A 15,017-nucleotide genomic window follows, 5' to 3' on the forward strand; every position below is an offset into this window, starting at 1 on the left:
GGATGGCCCAAGTCCTTGGGCCCTGCACCCGCATGGGAGACCAGGAGAAGCACCTGGCTCCTGGCTTCGCATCAGCGAGATGCGCTGGCCACAGCGGCCATTGGAGGGTGAACCAACGGCAAAAAGGAAGACCTTCCTCTCTGTCTCTCTCTCTCACTATCCACTCTGCCTGTCAAAAAAAAAAGTGCAAATCTCAACAACAACCTGATGGGGGTCAGGGTGGGTTTCTCACCTCACTTTCTCTCAGCCTACTCCAAATCAGGTGAAGTCTGGGTACAACTGAAAGGAAAACCAGGGGTGAATCCCTGTCTCTCTCCAGAAATGTGAGAAGGAAAACTTGGGATATGAAGGAGAGGGTTATACCCATTTGTTTTGTTCCTCTCCCTTCACTGACAAAGCTGTCCTTTGTCTCTGCAATAGCAAAGGGAAAACCTTGAAAATTACTCTATTTCTGCTCAAACAAATTAGAAACAATGGCATTCTCCAAGGAAGAGGAGGAACGTCTCCAGCGATCTTTTCTCAAACAATCTCACCTCACAGGTATTCTTGGCAGTGGATCTGGACCACAGCATGAGGGTAAACACCACTGAGAAGAACATGGAAGAGCAACACTTGCAAAGGTCAGGAGAACTGTGCAAATAGAGCTGCAGGGGACAAACAGTCTGCAGATGAATCAGCACAAGATGTGAGATCCCTCTGCACCTACACAGGCCACGCCCCAGAGGAGGAAAGACTGCGGAACTGAGCCCCACGGAACTGAGCCCCACGGAACCAAGCAATTGACTTCCAGGTGACCTCTGAAGGGGACAAGGTCTGAGTAGACACAGCTCCATGAAAATGAGTTGAAAACTGCACAAAGGTGCACCACTGTAGGGCAGGAGCCAAAACACCAAGATCCGTTAGATGTGCACTATGTGGTTTGCTTCACAAAGCACCAGAGAAGGAAAATGAGCATCCTCCTGAGAGTTTTTGACCCCCACACTGTCCAGAATACCACGGAACAGTACACAACAAAACATAGAGATGACTAGGACAGTCTGATCAGCTCTCAAAGAAAAAGACCACCGATTGGCTCTGAACCTGTCCTCATGTGGGAATGACTGGGGACAGCATCTCCTCTAACCATTTCCAAAGAAGGAAAGGCAAATGCTCTTGAAATTAATGGGAAGAAAATGCTCTGAGCAGACAAAGAATTCCATGAAAAACACAAGATGGCAATGTCAGGCCTGAACATACAACATTCATATCAAAATGCAATGGATGGAATCAGGGCCAGAGTGTAGAAAAAGAAGAAGGATCAGATTACATGCCAATCAACAGAAAGGTACAAGTTGAAGAACAAAGAGAAGGGGAGAAGCTGGAAGCTAAATGAATGGAGCCTCAGAGATGTGTGAACCAGAGCAAGAGTCCTAATGTTTGGGAGCCTGAAATGGGGGGGGAGAAATGGAGGGGGGCACTGAACAACAAAATCTATAAAGAATCCAATGGCCAGGAAGATCACCCTTTTAGGAATACAATCCAAGTAGCTCAGAAGCATTACAGGGACATGTGAACAATCTACAAAAAAAGGTGTGGAGGAGAAATCTTGAAATTGGAGCCAATGGCACGCTCCCAACAAGGGCATACCCACGTGAGAGGTATGAATTCTCATCAGAAAACACAAAGTCCATAGGATACTAGAACCCTGTCCTCCAAGTGCGGAAAGAAAAGACCTCCCCAGGATTCTCCAGGGAACCAAGACACCCTGAAGGATCTCAGCTCCCCATGCAGAAAAAGGAGGGGTGATGGAGAAGAAGGAATACTAACAGCAGTCATCAGAAGACCACTTGCTATCAAAAGAGCACCAAGTGGATGGAATTCTTCAAGCTAAAGTGAAATCCTGCCCGCAGGAAGTCTGGTACATCAGGAATAATGAAGAGCAGAAATGTTAAGGATTTAAATCACTGCTGGCTGTGTTTTCCCCCTTAAATTCTCTAAACGGTGTCTGCAGAACCGAACACAGAAAGCACAGACTCAGAGGGTGAGAATCCATTTGTACAAAGGTCACACCAAGGGGAACAGTCACAACACAACAAAGGGTAAAAGAATCCAGTGGCCATAAGGTTTCATTACTCTGCTGAACAGGAAGAAAAGGGACTCTAATCAGATGGGAAAAGCCACAGGACCCACAGTACTATGCCCAGAACAACTGAAACACAAAGACATGCTCTAGAAAAGCTGGATGTGGGCGGATATCATAGTACAATGTGCAATCCCACACCCTGAGGCACTTGCAGCTCCCTGCTAATGTTCCAGAAAAAGCAGCAGAGGACGGCAGAAGACCCTGCACCCCTGTACACATGAGAGACTTGGAGGAAGCTCCTGGCTTTCTCCTGACCTGCCCTGACTGTGGTGGCCACATGAGGAGAGAACTGGCAGATGGAGGATCATTCTCTCTCTAATTCTGTCATTCAATAAATAAAAAAAATATTTTAAAAAAGAATGTGGTTGGGTAACCTCAGGATCTAGATCTGGAAGTAGAGCAGAAACAGATTGAGAAACATGTCTTTGTGGAAATCCAACTTGGCATTTCCCCAGAGAACTCGCAGGAATGGAATCTCAGTTATATGGTCAGCATGTCTCTCCCAGCCTACCTGGCCCAAAACTATGCTGCCAGCACCTCATGCTCTGAGGGGCACATGCATTTCTGCTCTGAGGGCTCTCTCCTAAGTGTTTCCAGGACAAGGGAAGGAGGACACACACTGGGTGACAGCAATGTGGCCATAGCCTACAGGACCTGCTTGCCAAGAGACCGCTCCTAGCACTCACCCACCTGAGGGTTAGGGACCGGGCAAAGGGTCCTGCCCAGTGTCCTGAGGCTCTAGGTCCTGGAAAAGCACTGAGGGGACCACCACACTACCAACAGCTCATGATGCTCAATACAGACACCCTCTGCCCTCAGTAGGAGCCTGGAGAGACACAAGAGTCCAAAGGGGATCAGCAGCCTTTGCTGGGGCCACATCCTCCTGTGTCTTCTGCACAGTGAGCAACTCCTGAGTCCATCTTGGCAAACTCCATCCCTAGCCTGGGCCCTCAACAGACCATTTCCAGGCCCTGCTCTCTATAATGTGCACCCCTAGCAACAGATTCTATGACAAGTGCCCATTCTATGATAACTAATATTCTGGCGAAGCAACATTTTGGCCTTAGCCCTTCAGAGCGATAGCAGGCAAAAGTGCTTTGGGAAGTCTAATATTATAGAGACTCTCTAGCCTATTGTATAAGACTTTGGGGAGCAAATTTCCCCCCCCACCTGTCTCAGAAATGGGAGCTGACGACCAACCTAAGGGGCCCCCAGGCCCAAGTCGGGATCACACACCTGCCTCTGGCCCTGGACCAGTTGGTCCACGGGAAAAATACCATAAGTCTTTCAGACCAAAAATCAGACAACACACTCTGATGCTGAAAGAATTTAGGGCCATCGTGGCATTGCTGACCACTGTCTGTGGGCTTCAGACTCGACAATGCGTGTTCTCCAACAGAGTCAACATCGGTAAGGCCAGCATGCCACCACCCCCTGGGCCAGGTCACCTGATCATCATGGAAATCTGAAAGCCTTGTAGGGCAGGTGTGGTAGAAGTGCAGGGAGCACGTGTGTGTGCAGTGCTGGGGTGCAGTGGGCTCAGCCACTGCCTGCAACACCAGCATCCCAAAGGAGTGCTGGGTTGAGTCCCAGCTGCTGCACTTCCAACCCAGCTGCCTGCTAATGTACCTGGGAAGGCAGTAGAACATGGCTCAAGTATGTGGCCATTTTGGAAGGCACTGGTGAAGTGCCAGGCCCCTGTCTGGCCAGCTACCGTGCCAGTTGTGGTGGCCATTTCAGGGTCAAATCAGCAGATGGAAGCTCTCTTTTGGTTTTCTCACTCCCCAACTCAACCTTTAGACATAAAACATTTGCAACAGAAAGCAAAAGCACTTTGGGAGGTGATGCTGAGGTCGCCCAGGTGCACAGCAGTACACAACCTTCCTGCCTTTCCCTTCTAGCACTTGTACTGAGCACACTTGATCCTACCAGATGAACCAGCAATGGGAGGCGCAGGAAGCAAGCTTCTAAAGTACATCATCCAATTCTCCAGGATATGGACACTTTACCCCCTGATACTCCTCCACAGGAGGAAGCCATGGACACCTCTCCCCTTATACTCCCCAATGGGGGGTATCAAGGAACACATCACCCCCATATGTTCCCTGAAAGGAGAGAGCTATAAACAACTCTTCCCTCTCTGCTCCCCTACAGGAAGAAGCCATGGATACCACTCCTCCGTACACTCCACCTTGGGAGGAGGAGCCCATGGACACCACGCCACCCTATGAGCCACTGGAAGTGATGGATGCCACGCCACCCTATGAGCCACCGGAAGCGAAGGACACCATGCCACCATATGAACCACCAGAACCGATGAACACCACGCCATCCTATGAGCCACCGGAACCGATGGACATCACGCCCCCATATGAGCCTCCAGAAGTAATTGACACCACGCCCCCATGTGAGCCACCAGAACCAATGGACACCACACCCCCATAAGAATGATCTTGGGCGGATCCACACCTCCCCATGTTCCACTTCGGGAAGAGCCCAGGGATACCACACTCCCAACATTCCACCATGGGAGGAGCCTGTTGACCCAACACCCTCCTGTGCTCCCCAATGGGAGGAGTCCCTGGACACAACAACCTCCTAAGGAGGAGCCCATGGACACCACGCCACCCTATGAGCAAAGGGTAAAAGAATCCAGTGGCCATAAGGTTTCATTACTCTGCTGAACAGGAAGAAAAGGGACTCTAATCAGATGGGAAAAGCCACAGGACCCACAGTACTATGCCCAGAACAACTGAAACACAAAGACATGCTCTAGAAAAGCTGGATGTGGGCGGATATCATAGTACAATGTGCAATCCCACACCCTGAGGCACTTGCAGCTCCCTGCTAATGTTCCAGAAAAAGCAGCAGAGGACGGCAGAAGACCCTGCACCCCTGTACACATGAGAGACTTGGAGGAAGCTCCTGGCTTTCTCCTGACCTGCCCTGACTGTGGTGGCCACATGAGGAGAGAACTGGCAGATGGAGGATCATTCTCTCTCTAATTCTGTCATTCAATAAATAAAAAAAATATTTTAAAAAAGAATGTGGTTGGGTAACCTCAGGATCTAGATCTGGGAGTAGAGCAGAAACAGATTGAGAAACATGTCTTTGTGGAAATCCAACTTGGCATTTCCCCAGAGAACTCGCAGGAATGGAATCTCAGTTATATGGTCAGCATGTCTCTCCCAGCCTACCTGGCCCAAAACTATGCTGCCAGCACCTCATGCTCTGAGGGGCACATGCATTTCTGCTCTGAGGGCTCTCTCCTAAGTGTTTCCAGAACAAGGGAAGGAGGACCCACACTGGGTGACAGCAATGTGGCCATAGCCTACAGGACCTGCTTGCCAAGAGACCGCTCCTAGCACTCACCCACCTGAGGGTTAGGGATCATGCAAAGGGTCCTGCCCAGTGTCCTGAGGCTCTAGGTCCTGGAAAAGCACTGAGGGGACCACCACACTACCAACAGCTCATGATGCTCAATACAGACACCCTCTGCCCTCAGTAGGAGCCTGGAGAGACACAAGAGTCCAAAGGGGATCAGCAGCCTTTGCTGGGGCCACATCCTCCTGTGTCTTCTGCACAGTGAGCAACTCCTGAGTCCATCTTGGCAAACTCCATCCCTAGCCTGGGCCCTCAACAGACCATTTCCAGGCCCTGCTCTCTATAATGTGCACCCCTAGCAACAGATTCTATGACAAGTGCCCATTCTATGATGACTAATATTCTGGCGAAGCAACATTTTGGCCTTAGCCCTTCAGAGCGATAGCAGGCAAAAGTGCTTTGGGAAGTCTAATATTATAGAGACTCTCTAGCCTATTGTATAAGACTTTGGGGAGCAAATTTCCCCCCCCACCTGTCTCAGAAATGGGAGCTGACGACCAACCTAAGGGGCCCCCAGGCCCAAGTCGGGATCACACACCTGCCTCTGGCCCTGGACCAGTTGGTCCACGGGAAAAATACCATAAGTCTTTCAGACCAAAAATCAGACAACACACTCTGATGCTGAAAGAATTTAGGGCCATCGTGGCATTGCTGACCACTGTCTGTGGGCTTCAGACTCGACAATGCGTGTTCTCCAACAGAGTCAACATCGGTAAGGCCAGCATGCCACCACCCCCTGGGCCAGGTCACCTGATCATCATGGAAATCTGAAAGCCTTATAGGGCAGGTGTGGTAGAAGTGCAGGGAGCACGTGTGTGTGCAGTGCTGGGGTGCAGTGGGCTCAGCCACTGCCTGCAACACCAGCATCCCAAAGGAGTGCTGGGTTGAGTCCCAGCTGCTGCACTTCCAACCCAGCTGCCTGCTAATGTACCTGGGAAGGCAGTAGAACATGGCTCAAGTATGTGGCCATTTTGGAAGGCACTGGTGAAGTGCCAGGCCCCTGTCTGGCCAGCTACCGTGCCAGTTGTGGTGGCCATTTCAGGGTCAAATCAGCAGATGGAAGCTCTCTTTTGGTTTTCTCACTCCCCAACTCAACCTTTAGACATAAAACATTTGCAACAGAAAGCAAAAGCACTTTGGGAGGTGATGCTGAGGTCGCCCAGGTGCACAGCAGTACACAACCTTCCTGCCTTTCCCTTCTAGCACTTGTACTGAGCACACTTGATCCTACCAGATGAACCAGCAATGGGAGGCGCAGGAAGCAAGCTTCTAAAGTACATCATCCAATTCTCCAGGATATGGACACTTTACCCCCTGATACTCCTCCACAGGAGGAAGCCATGGACACCTCTCCCCTTATACTCCCCAATGGGGGGTATCAAGGAACACATCACCCCCATATGTTCCCTGAAAGGAGAGAGCTATAAACAACTCTTCCCTCTCTGCTCCCCTACAGGAAGAAGCCATGGATACCACTCCTCCGTACACTCCACCTTGGGAGGAGGAGCCCATGGACACCACGCCACCCTATGAGCCACTGGAAGTGATGGATGCCACGCCACCCTATGAGCCACCGGAAGCGAAGGACACCATGCCACCATATGAACCACCAGAACCGATGAACACCACGCCATCCTATGAGCCACCGGAACCGATGGACATCACGCCCCCATATGAGCCTCCAGAAGTAATTGACACCACGCCCCCATGTGAGCCACCAGAACCAATGGACACCACACCCCCATAAGAATGATCTTGGGCGGATCCACACCTCCCCATGTTCCACTTCGGGAAGAGCCCAGGGATACCACACTCCCAACATTCCACCATGGGAGGAGCCTGTTGACCCAACACCCTCCTGTGCTCCCCAATGGGAGGAGTCCCTGGACACAACAACCTCCTAAGGAGGAGCCCATGGACACCACGCCACCCTATGAGCAAAGGGTAAAAGAATCCAGTGGCCATAAGGTTTCATTACTCTGCTGAACAGGAAGAAAAGGGACTCTAATCAGATGGGAAAAGCCACAGGACCCACAGTACTATGCCCAGAACAACTGAAACACAAAGACATGCTCTAGAAAAGCTGGATGTGGGCGGATATCATAGTACAATGTGCAATCCCACACCCTGAGGCACTTGCAGCTCCCTGCTAATGTTCCAGAAAAAGCAGCAGAGGACGGCAGAAGACCCTGCACCCCTGTACACATGAGAGACTTGGAGGAAGCTCCTGGCTTTCTCCTGACCTGCCCTGACTGTGGTGGCCACATGAGGAGAGAACTGGCAGATGGAGGATCATTCTCTCTCTAATTCTGTCATTCAATAAATAAAAAAAATATTTTAAAAAAGAATGTGGTTGGGTAACCTCAGGATCTAGATCTGGGAGTAGAGCAGAAACAGATTGAGAAACATGTCTTTGTGGAAATCCAACTTGGCATTTCCCCAGAGAACTCGCAGGAATGGAATCTCAGTTATATGGTCAGCATGTCTCTCCCAGCCTACCTGGCCCAAAACTATGCTGCCAGCACCTCATGCTCTGAGGGGCACATGCATTTCTGCTCTGAGGGCTCTCTCCTAAGTGTTTCCAGAACAAGGGAAGGAGGACCCACACTGGGTGACAGCAATGTGGCCATAGCCTACAGGACCTGCTTGCCAAGAGACCGCTCCTAGCACTCACCCACCTGAGGGTTAGGGATCATGCAAAGGGTCCTGCCCAGTGTCCTGAGGCTCTAGGTCCTGGAAAAGCACTGAGGGGACCACCACACTACCAACAGCTCATGATGCTCAATACAGACACCCTCTGCCCTCAGTAGGAGCCTGGAGAGACACAAGAGTCCAAAGGGGATCAGCAGCCTTTGCTGGGGCCACATCCTCCTGTGTCTTCTGCACAGTGAGCAACTCCTGAGTCCATCTTGGCAAACTCCATCCCTAGCCTGGGCCCTCAACAGACCATTTCCAGGCCCTGCTCTCTATAATGCGCACCCCTAGCAACAGATTCTATGACAAGTGCCCATTCTATGATGACTAATATTCTGGCGAAGCAACATTTTGGCCTTAGCCCTTCAGAGCGATAGCAGGCAAAAGTGCTTTGGGAAGTCTAATATTATAGAGACTCTCTAGCCTATTGTATAAGACTTTGGGGAGCAAATTTCCCCCCCCCACCTGTCTCAGAAATGGGAGCTGACGACCAACCTAAGGGGCCCCCAGGCCCAAGTCGGGATCACACACCTGCCTCTGGCCCTGGACCAGTTGGTCCACGGGAAAAATACCATAAGTCTTTCAGACCAAAAATCAGACAACACTGATGCTGAAAGAATTTAGGGCCATCGTGGCATTGCTGACCACTGTCTGTGGGCTTCAGACTCGACAATGCGTGTTCTCCAACAGAGTCAACATCGGTAAGGCCAGCATGCCACCACCCCCTGGGCCAGGTCACCTGATCATCATGGAAATCTGAAAGCCTTGTAGGGCAGGTGTGGTAGAAGTGCAGGGAGCACGTGTGTGTGCAGTGCTGGGGTGCAGTGGGCTCAGCCACTGCCTGCAACACCAGCATCCCAAAGGAGTGCTGGGTTGAGTCCCAGCTGCTGCACTTCCAACCCAGCTGCCTGCTAATGTACCTGGGAAGGCAGTAGAACATGGCTCAAGTATGTGGCCATTTTGGAAGGCACTGGTGAAGTGCCAGGCCCCTGTCTGGCCAGCTACCGTGCCAGTTGTGGTGGCCATTTCAGGGTCAAATCAGCAGATGGAAGCTCTCTTTTGGTTTTCTCACTCCCCAACTCAACCTTTAGACATAAAACATTTGCAACAGAAAGCAAAAGCACTTTGGGAGGTGATGCTGAGGTCGCCCAGGTGCACAGCAGTACACAACCTTCCTGCCTTTCCCTTCTAGCACTTGTACTGAGCACACTTGATCCTACCAGATGAACCAGCAATGGGAGGCGCAGGAAGCAAGCTTCTAAAGTACATCATCCAATTCTCCAGGATATGGACACTTTACCCCCTGATACTCCTCCACAGGAGGAAGCCATGGACACCTCTCCCCTTATACTCCCCAATGGGGGGTATCAAGGAACACATCACCCCCATATGTTCCCTGAAAGGAGAGAGCTATAAACAACTCTTCCCTCTCTGCTCCCCTACAGGAAGAAGCCATGGATACCACTCCTCCGTACACTCCACCTTGGGAGGAGGAGCCCATGGACACCACGCCACCCTATGAGCCACTGGAAGTGATGGATGCCACGCCACCCTATGAGCCACCGGAAGCGAAGGACACCATGCCACCATATGAACCACCAGAACCGATGAACACCACGCCATCCTATGAGCCACCGGAACCGATGGACATCACGCCCCCATATGAGCCTCCAGAAGTAATTGACACCACGCCCCCATGTGAGCCACCAGAACCAATGGACACCACACCCCCATAAGAATGATCTTGGGCGGATCCACACCTCCCCATGTTCCACTTCGGGAAGAGCCCAGGGATACCACACTCCCAACATTCCACCATGGGAGGAGCCTGTTGACCCAACACCCTCCTGTGCTCCCCAATGGGAGGAGTCCCTGGACACAACAACCTCCTAAGGAGGAGCCCATGGACACCACGCCACCCTATGAGCCACCGGAAGTGATGGACGCCACGCCACCCTATGAGCCACCGGAAGCGAAGTACACTATGCCACCATATGAACCACCAGAACCGATGAACACCACGCCATCCTATGAGCCACCGGAACCGATGGACATCACACCCCCATATGAGCCTCCAGAACTAATTGACACCACGCCCCCATGTGAGCCACCAGAACTAATGCACACCACACCCCCATAAGAATGATATTGGGCGGATCCACACCTCCCCATGTCCACCACGGGAAGAGCCCAGGGATACCACACTCCCAACATTCCACCAAGGGAGGAGCCTATTGACCCAACACCCTCCTGTGCTCCCCCATGGGAGGAGTCCCTGGACACAACAACCTCCTAAGGAGGAACCAGTGGACACCACAATCCCATAGACTCCTCCTCCAGAGGAGCCCATGGACACCACACCCTCCTATGCTCCACCAAGGGAGGAACCAATGGATACCACAATCCCATAGGCTCCTCCTCCAGAGGAGCCCATGGACACAACACCAACCTACACTCCCCCTCCGCAGGAGGCCATGGACCCTTCATCCCCCTAGTTTCCAGCATAGTCCATGGAAATGTCAACCATGTCTCCTGCCCCCTGTTTTGCTCCCGCTGGTCCCAGGGGCAGTTTTATGCCTGGCCTTCCCACCTTTCCTTGCATCTTCATACCCAGTTTCCCAGCACCTATGGATATAGACCATCCTGCATGACCCTTCCTCCCTCCCCTTCAGGACATGGCACAACTCTGCCCCTGGCCAGCTCCTTTCATGGCCTCCAGCTGGCTCCTCGCCACACAAGATTCTTATTTAATATTAAACACCATAATCGTTCTGTTTTTTGTGTCTGTGCTCTGTAGATCCAGTGTGAGAAATGCTGGCTTGTATGAGTGCTGACAGGAGGTCAGATCCTAGGGGAAAATGTTCCTGTGGTGCAAGAAACAGGGGCTGGAGGGTTGGGGGCTAGGGAGTAGAAGGAGCCAAAGGCCATAATGACTTCCTCCTGAGCAGAAAAGCTGTGGCTGGTGGGCTGGAACCTTGCCAGCACAGTGGGTGAAGCTGAAGCCTGCAGTGCTGGCATCCCATATGGGTACTGGTTCAAATCCTGGGAGCTCTACTTCTGATCCACCTCTCTGCTATGGCCTGGGAAAACAGTAGAAGATGGCCCAAGTCCTTGGGCCCCTCTACACATGTGGGACACCTGGAAGAAGCCTCTGGCTTCTGGCATGGGATCAGTAGAGCTCCAGCCTTAGGAGCCAATTGGAAAGTGAACCAGTGGATGGAAGAACTCTCTTTCCCTGCCTCTCCTTCTCTCTCTCTCTGTAACTCAGACTTTAAATATATGAATAAATCTCTAAATGAAGGAAAAAAAAACAAAAGCTGTGGCTGAACTTAAGGGATGGAGCCCAGGATCAATGAGCCCAAGAAGGGAGGAGACAGGAAGGTTCATCCTGGCAGCAACCGCTTCTCACCTCCTCTCTGAGCTGGAATTGGCCAGACCTCCCCTCGCACACACCAGCAGTCTACACTCTACACATTCACACCTGGACCCTTAGGGAAATCTACACTCACAGCTCAGCCAGAAAGCACACATCTGGCATCGAATCTCACAGGCCATGAAGAACAGAGGAAGAAAACTCATTGCTCCACAATATCCAAGGACAACCATGAGTCTAGGATGTCACTGATTCCCGGGTGATCTGACTGTCCACATGTGGAGATATCATCCTTGCCGCTCTTCCATTCAGATCTGGAAAGGGGAAGTAAAGAGTCTATTGGCAGAGGAAACAAGCTAAGTTAGAGTCCCATTTCTCAAAAGGATTATTGATTTATATCTTTTAACCCACATGTACAAAGCATATCGACAGTCACTCCCAGCCACTCCACAAGACAAAAGCTGAACACCTGAATTCACCAACTCATCTTGTATCCTACAGAAAAGTGAGGTCACTGGCAAAACACGCCTCCAGAAATTGCCTTGATTGGCAGATGCAGAGAATCCCAGCTTAACTGAGCACAGGCCTCTGCTGGGGCTCAAATGTAGGTAGGGAACACAGACTGTAAGAGGTCAACTGCTGAGGGCACAATGTGCACATGCTAGAGAGGAGAAAACTCCAGGGAGAGGGCAATCTTTGCTAAAATAAGAGCTAACAAAGTTTTTAAAAAGGTATTTCCATTTTAATTATTAGGAGACCTGCAGAAAGAGATGGAAACAGCCATACTCAGATCTTCTCTCCTATGGCCCACTTCCCACACGCCTGGAATGCTGTCATCTTCCTTCTTGCTCTCTCTCACACAAATCAAACCCCAAACTGTGCTGCATCACCTGGAAATCTCTAGGAAATACCTAGTCCCACATACATGCCAGTGCAGGTGCATCCCATCAGTCTGTGGCCTGGACTTCTCAAGACATCAATCGCATCAAAATAAAGTCACATCTGAGGAGATAGGCATTGCAGTACAATAGATTTGCCACCTGCTTGGGACGCCCCCATTCCATATTGGATTTCCTGAGATAGAGTCCCACCATTGCTTCTGATCCAGCTTCCTGCACACGTGCACCCTGGGAGGCCCATGTGGTGACCTCAGTGCTTGGGTTCCTGTCATTCATGTGGGAGCACAGGATGGAGTTTCTGGCTTCAGTCAGGCCCAGCCCCACCTTTGTATTTGGGAAGTGAATTAGCAGATAGAAGGTCTTGAGATCTCTCTCTCTCTCTCTCTCTCTCTCTCTCTCTCTCTCTCCCTGTGTGTGCATGTGTGTGTGTGCATGTGAGTGTGCATGTGAGTGGTGTGTGTACTTTCAAAGTAGTAAATGGATAATATAAGAAAAACATGAAGAGTCTCAGACTAAATTCTGGATGTAGTGTTGGTACAGAAAACAGACATGATGGTACAGCTAAGGAAGTTGAATAAACTGTGGCCTTTAGTGAATAATAAAGCATCAGTACAGGTTCACTGATGGCAATGAACACACCACACTAAGGACAGATGTCCATACGAGCTACTTCCAGCAGTTCCTTTATGAAGGGACTTCAAAAGGTCATGGAAAATGCATATTATGAGTAAACTGACACATGGACTTAAATTCTTTCTGCAACAAGGTAAATTCAGCTTTTCTCTCATTTCCTCCCCAAAGAGCCTGAAGTTTTCTCACCTGGTTTCACATTTTGATCTTTTCCTTGCCACTGGGATGCCCACTCACCAAACCACCTTCAGGGCAAATAGCTATCAAGACCGAGGCTGGACCTCTCAGGGGCCACTCCCTGCAGTCCTTATCACTGCACATGCATCCCACTCACAGGAATTTCTACTGTGCTCAGAGGATTCAACCTTCTCTCTCATACTCCCTATTTTCCAGTCCCTGGAATAAAGACCTAAGGACTGAATGCTTCAAGCCTCAGACAACCACGCTGAATGATCCTGGGTACACACATGGCGACATGTCAAAAACAAAGCACCACCCAGAAAAGCAAGGGCCTGGCTTCACCAGCAAGACACAGGGAGCTCTTAGCTCAGCCCTAAGCACCCGATTCTGTCCATCATCTAGAACAGTTTCACACCTCTGCACATTTGTCCAAGCTCATCTCTACCAGGGGCCAACCACTGCTCCCCAGAACACACAGGAAACAACCTGACAGCAGACAACAAGGGCCACACCGCAAGGCAGCTGTCATTCCTGAGCAGCTCCTTTGTGTCGAGGCTTTGCCGGCAACACCACCTTCAGTTCCTCCTCCCTCCCACCTCACTGACAGGAGGGTGCAGTTACAAGTTCAGCTGACAGCTAAGAGTATGGATTCCAGACCCCCACCATGAGATAGGTACTTGGTGGCTCTGGGCCTCAGTGTCCCACATGTCAACTGGGGCTACTGACGGTCTCTGCAGGACAAACAGCTGCTGCCTGAGCTCTGCTGCTCCCATTGCTATTCCCATCCCGTCCTCGTTTGAAAAAGGAAGGAAGAAGAGGTCCTAAGATCATGGTTCCTGGCTTCGGACCAGCCCAGCTCTCACCAGTGTGACCATTTGGGAAGACAACCAATAGATGGAGTATCTCCAGTAGATGGAGTATCTCGGAATCACCCCCCACCACCACCACCCCTTAATCTTACTGTGCCTCTCAGATAAATAAATAAAACCTTTAGCCAGAGATGAAGATGCATCTCTTCTGCACGTTCACCCTGCAAATATCCACAGCATCCCAGTTAAAGCCAAGCCACAACCAGCAGGCAGGAAGTCACTCTGGGTCTCTTACCTGAATCACAGGCAACCAACAGCACCCAGTATCACCTGCTGCCTCCCAGGGTGCACATTAGAAGAAAATTAATCAGAAGTGGGACAGGAACTCAACCCCAGGCACTCTGACAAGGGATGTGCATGTCCCAGGCAGCATCGGGTGTTCGTCTGAAAACCTGCCTCTTCCAATATCTGTGAAGGTGACCCATTTTTCTTCAGTAAAGAAGTGGAAGAACTGAGCTGGCACTATGGCATTGTGAGGACAGCTGCCACATGTGGTGCTGGCATCCCCTAGGGGCACTGGTTCAATATCTGGCTGTTCTATTTCCAATGCAGATCCCTGCTATTGCACCTGGGAAGGCAGCAGATGACAGTTCTAGTACTCAGGCCCCTGCACCCACATGGGAGACATGGAAGAAGCTCCTGGCTTCAGAAAGGCACAATTCCAGCCATTGTGGCCATTTGAGGAGTGAACCAGTGGATGGGAGACTGGATTCTCTCTCTCATTCTCTAACTCTGCCTCTCAAATGAATAAATAAATATATCTATCTGTAATTGAAAATATATGAACTGGAAGACTCCATGGACGTGGCCCAATTGCCAAGATCCTTAGTTATTGAGGAAAGTACTAAGTGCTTGTTTTATTACAA

General features: G+C 50.7%; 1 protein-coding gene across 1 annotated transcript; it reads left to right on the forward strand.

Annotated features, from left to right (window-relative positions):
• Positions 1–473: 473 nt before the first annotated feature.
• LOC133752045 (uncharacterized) lies at positions 474–9,936 on the forward strand. Its single transcript, XM_062182325.1, has 6 exons — positions 474–540; positions 1,991–2,020; positions 3,522–3,532; positions 4,277–4,507; positions 6,963–7,193; positions 9,646–9,936. The coding sequence occupies exons 1-6, from the start codon at positions 474–476 to the stop codon at positions 9,934–9,936; spliced, it is 861 nt and encodes a 286-aa protein (XP_062038309.1).
• Positions 9,937–15,017: the final 5,081 nt, after the last annotated feature.

This window comes from Lepus europaeus, chromosome 23 (genome assembly GCF_033115175.1).
Source record: "Lepus europaeus isolate LE1 chromosome 23, mLepTim1.pri, whole genome shotgun sequence".
Classification (NCBI taxonomy): Eukaryota; Metazoa; Chordata; class Mammalia; order Lagomorpha; family Leporidae; genus Lepus; species Lepus europaeus.